Below are 4239 nucleotides of genomic sequence, written 5' to 3' on the forward strand. Positions count from 1 at the left end.
ACGAGGACTTGAAGGAGGTGATGGGCGGGGTGGATGGTGGTGTGGGGTCTGGGGGTGGCAGGAGGGGTGAGCGTTGGCGTGTGTCCCACAGGACCTCCGCCGGGAGATTGCCAAGGTGGCCCAGTTCCTGGGGCGGGAGCTGCCGGAGGCGGCGCTGGACACCATCACCCGACACACGTCCTTCGAGGCCATGCGGGACAACCCTGCCACCAACTACAGCAAGGTGCCCTCCGACCTCATGGACCACGGCGTGTCCCCCTTCATGCGCAAAGGTGAGCGGCTCCGGGGGGCCTCTGGCGCACCGTCCCCCCGGCCCCTGCTGAGCCCGTCTCACCCGGCCACAGGCACCACGGGAGACTGGAAGAACCACTTCACCGTGGCCCAGAACGAGCGCTTTGACCAGGACTATGCGCAGAAGATGTCAGGCAGCGACCTGTGCTTCCGCACTCAGATCTGAGGAGACACCGCCGGACGCCCCCCAAATCCTCCCTGTGCTGTGATGGCACTGCTGCTGTGCCAGAGGCTCCTTCCTGTCCTCTGGGACTGCTGGAGAGAAATAAAATGTGCTCCCTAACCCTGCCATGGGTGCTCACTGCCCTGAGCCTGTGCTGATCCCAACCCAGCTGTCCCCCCGGGGCTGCTGTCCTCTTCCTGGGTTGCGGACAAGCAGGTGTCACCCCTCAGCCACTCTGGTGGGAGAATTGCCAGCAGCAGCTCATGGGATCACAGAGGGTTTTTGCAAAACTGCGTGTGGGGGAGGTGTTGGGTGGGTGTGGGCAGTGAGAGGTGTCCTCCCCATCCTCGCACAGCGGGATGCAGCCTGGGACATGTGGGGGAGAGCAGGACTGGTGGGGCTGGAGACGTCCACTGTGGCCCTGCCTGCAGGTCTGCCTGCCAGTTTCTTCCTGCCATCACTCCTCCCTCCCGGCAGCTGCTGGGCTGGCAAACATTATTGCCCTCGGCGCCCTGCCTGTTTCCTTCTCCTTCCCGTATAACCGCTGCAAGGCCCTGAGTCTCCCTGTCCTCTGCTGTCCTCCTGGTGTCACCATCCCGGTGTTACTGTGCCCAGCACAGAGCAGCAGGTCTTAGGTGAGATGGGTGTCCTGGGGTGCACTGTGGGTGTTCTGCCTATGCTCAGCTGCACAGAGCTGCATGCTGTGGGGTCTAGGGTGGTGGTTTTGGGGTACTTTGGGTTTGGGTGCAGTCAGCACCCCTAATCCTTCCCCTTACCTTGGGTCTGCTGCAAAACCCCAGGCACCCAGTTCCCTGCTCCCCTGGGGTGCTGAGGCAAGGGGAGAGGTGCTAGTCTAGCCTATTCCAGTCCTCTGGGTCTGCGTGATGCTGGCACACTGTGGGCACCCCTGCCCTTGCCAGGGCTCTGGTTGTGCTCCTGTCCCCACCGCTGGGACCTGTGTCCCCAGCAGTGGGTGCAGCAGTGGCCATGGTGACCTCTGGTCTGTGCTCTGGTGCTATCACTGCCGCCCCCTGCAGGGAAAGGCTTGCCTTGGGAGCACGAACAGCAAACATGAATGAAAAGGTGGAATGGAGAGAGCAACTCCTCCTTTCTGTGCTGGTGAGCCATTAGATAAGTCCCATCATGTCTATACCCTTAGGATATGCAGATTTGCCCATCACCATAGCACACAGCTTTCCCTGGGAGGTTGGACAGATGCTGGCAAGACAGGAGTGTGTCACATCTGCAGGGAGCTTGGGCAGGTCTGCTGCTGCTCCTCACTGTGATGCCATGATGATTTTTTGCCTTTTCTTTTATATACCTTTTATATAATTTTATGTATCCTCAGTGTTCTTAGCATGCATACATATAATTCCTTAAATCCGATAACTTAGCATAATCCTAGTATTCATCCTAGAGGCCTCGCAGTTGGAGGCTGGAAAGCCCTACGCTATCCTGAGAAACCAAGGTCCTCTCAAAAACACATCCTATAAACTAAAATTAAGCCCATCCAGGAAGGAATTCCTCGAAATGGGGGAATATCACGCTATTCATTTAAACCTCTCATTGAGAAATCTTTGTTAGATATGCTAATTTACAAGGTCTATAAAATGGGATACGCGATCTGTCGTGTGTGTGCATTTTGGCACATTCCACCTTGGAGAAGTAGTGCACCATAAGAATCCTTATTAAATACCGAGGTAAAAACCCTTTTTTCCTTAACTGTGTCTGGCTCTTAATTTTTAAAACCAGAAAAAGTCATCAACTGTAGAGCTGACAAGGACAGGGTGCAGCACCTACTCTCCATCAACAATGCAGATTCCTAGCAGGGACACCAAGCTTGACCTGAACCTTCTCTAATTTCTTTATTGTTTTGGCTTTGCAGAGTGGAAATGGCTCTAGTGCCAGCCACCCTGGTGTCTGTTGTTTGCATGCCAAGGTGCCCCTGCAGCATTTCAGCAGCAGTGAAGAGAGTTGATAAAATCTTAAACTGAACTAAAAAATCCAAACGCAGTGCTATAAACCTAGCCCCTGGTGTTTTCATCCTGCAGTAACAGTGCAGAAGTATAAAGACACAATTTATTCAAGAAAGATGACTGTGGTGAGGCTATTTCATCTCACTAACTTTTGCTGGAGTTTCCCTGTACCCTGGGGATTACAAGCTTTTTACTGAGCACATGCACACGTGACTTTGCAGAATTGCTCAATCCTGTCACTTCTGCATGTACTCAGGGATGAGCCAGCTTGGACATTTTCCCAATATAGTAACCTCCCTTCCCCTTCCCCACCCCCCCCACACCCCCCAAAAAAAAAAAAAAAGATAGTCAAGACTTTGAAGTCTGCTTTCAGACCAGAAGCTGCTTCACTGCATTAAGTGAAAGGGAAAGCACAGAGTCATTTGGTGCTTCTTCAGGGCAAAAGCTTCCCTTTTCCATCCTGGCCCCGAGTTTTTGAGGTGCTGGCTGGCATCAAGGTTTTCTAGAAATCGAAGTTCCATGCACACCACAACTCCCAGCCAGCCAGCACAATGGTGAAGAGACCAGTGTGTGGAAAACATTAGTTTGCCTTGCCTAACTTTTGAATGAGGGCCTTAGCCTTGGGAACCCTGTTGTTTTTTAACAAGTCTGGAGGTTGCATCACTGTCGGCAGCACTTCTATTAGTAATGTTAGATGTGTGAAATACAGGCACTTAACACCATCAACTTTCTTCTGCCCCACTTCTCTCTCATTTGCTGGATTTTGTCCTCTAATCCTCTCAAAATGCTTGTCTTCTCTGATCTGAGTGATCTGAGCACCATCTTTAGAGCTGGCCATGGAAACAAGACAAATTTAACTGTTTGGTTCCCCTAGCAATAAGTCTCATTTGCTATGGAGGAATTCAATACTGAAGGGTTGGAAACAAAAACCAAATTCTCATCTAAGTTTTTATCCAGGGAAGCGGTCACAGCACCAAGCCTGACAGAGTTCAAGAAGCATTTGGACAATGCTCTCAGGCACATGGTGTGATCCTTGGGGCTGTCCTGTGCAGGGCTAGTAGTTGGACCTCAATGATCCTTGTGGGTCCCTTCCAACTCAGGACATTCTATGATTCTATGATCTGCTCTAGCCCACATCAACATGGCCTTTCAATAGTTGCTGGAAAAACTTTAAATTTCATATGGGACTTTACAAAATAAGCTAAATTGGCCTGAAAAAAAATCTCACTCAGGATACCAAGGTCTGGTAGTGTGGAGAGACTAGTGAAATTCCTGGCCATAAGGCCAAATTACTGTTGAAACATGCTGGCATAATAGTCCTGGATTCTGAGGATTTAGAAAAAGCCCTGTTGAATATTATGGACAATACTTAAAAATCATTGAGATGCACCTTTAGATTCCTATATTTTCAGGTTATTAAACACTTGTCTAGATCTCCAGAATCAAGGGCCACAGAGCCAACACAGGTAACATACCAGCTTTTGGAAACTCACACAGACAGCAACAACTTTTGAAAACCTCTGCAAACAAACCACAAGATTCACTCTTTGTTCCTGTTGACAGTTTATAAACAAATCTACTACCTAACAAATAATTTTGTTTTGCTACTTGGGACCCTAAAGGGAGCAAAAATGTCTTTTTAGCAGTCAGACACCGTATTTCTTATCTTTAGGATGCAAAGTCCTCCTGAGAACCTAGCTTTGTAATAACATTATAATATAACCTGGCAAGGGAAAGGCTATCTCAAATATTAAATTCCCAGAGCCTAACAAAGCAGTGAATAAACACAGAATACATGCCTTGTTGCCA

The 4239-nt window shown here is 49.7% G+C and overlaps 1 protein-coding gene across 4 annotated transcripts in view; it reads left to right on the plus strand.

The window, feature by feature from the left end:
* The window catches only part of LOC103617341 (sulfotransferase family cytosolic 1B member 1), a 5551-nt gene extending 4950 nt beyond the window's left edge, over window positions 1-601 (plus strand). For all 4 annotated transcript variants that reach the window (XM_017736865.1, XM_017736864.1, XM_008635622.2 and 1 more), the window contains 2 exons: window positions 92-272; window positions 345-601. In XM_017736865.1, the coding sequence (XP_017592354.1) occupies window positions 92-272; window positions 345-457 (294 nt within the window). In that variant the 3' untranslated portion in view covers window positions 458-601. The remainder of the gene's footprint in view (window positions 1-91; window positions 273-344) is intronic.
* The last annotated feature ends 3638 nt before the right edge of the window (window positions 602-4239 follow it).

The sequence above is a fragment of the Corvus brachyrhynchos genome, unplaced genomic scaffold, assembly GCF_000691975.1.
Source record: "Corvus brachyrhynchos isolate BGI_N302 unplaced genomic scaffold, ASM69197v1 scaffold175, whole genome shotgun sequence".
Lineage (NCBI taxonomy): Eukaryota > Metazoa > Chordata > Aves > Passeriformes > Corvidae > Corvus > Corvus brachyrhynchos.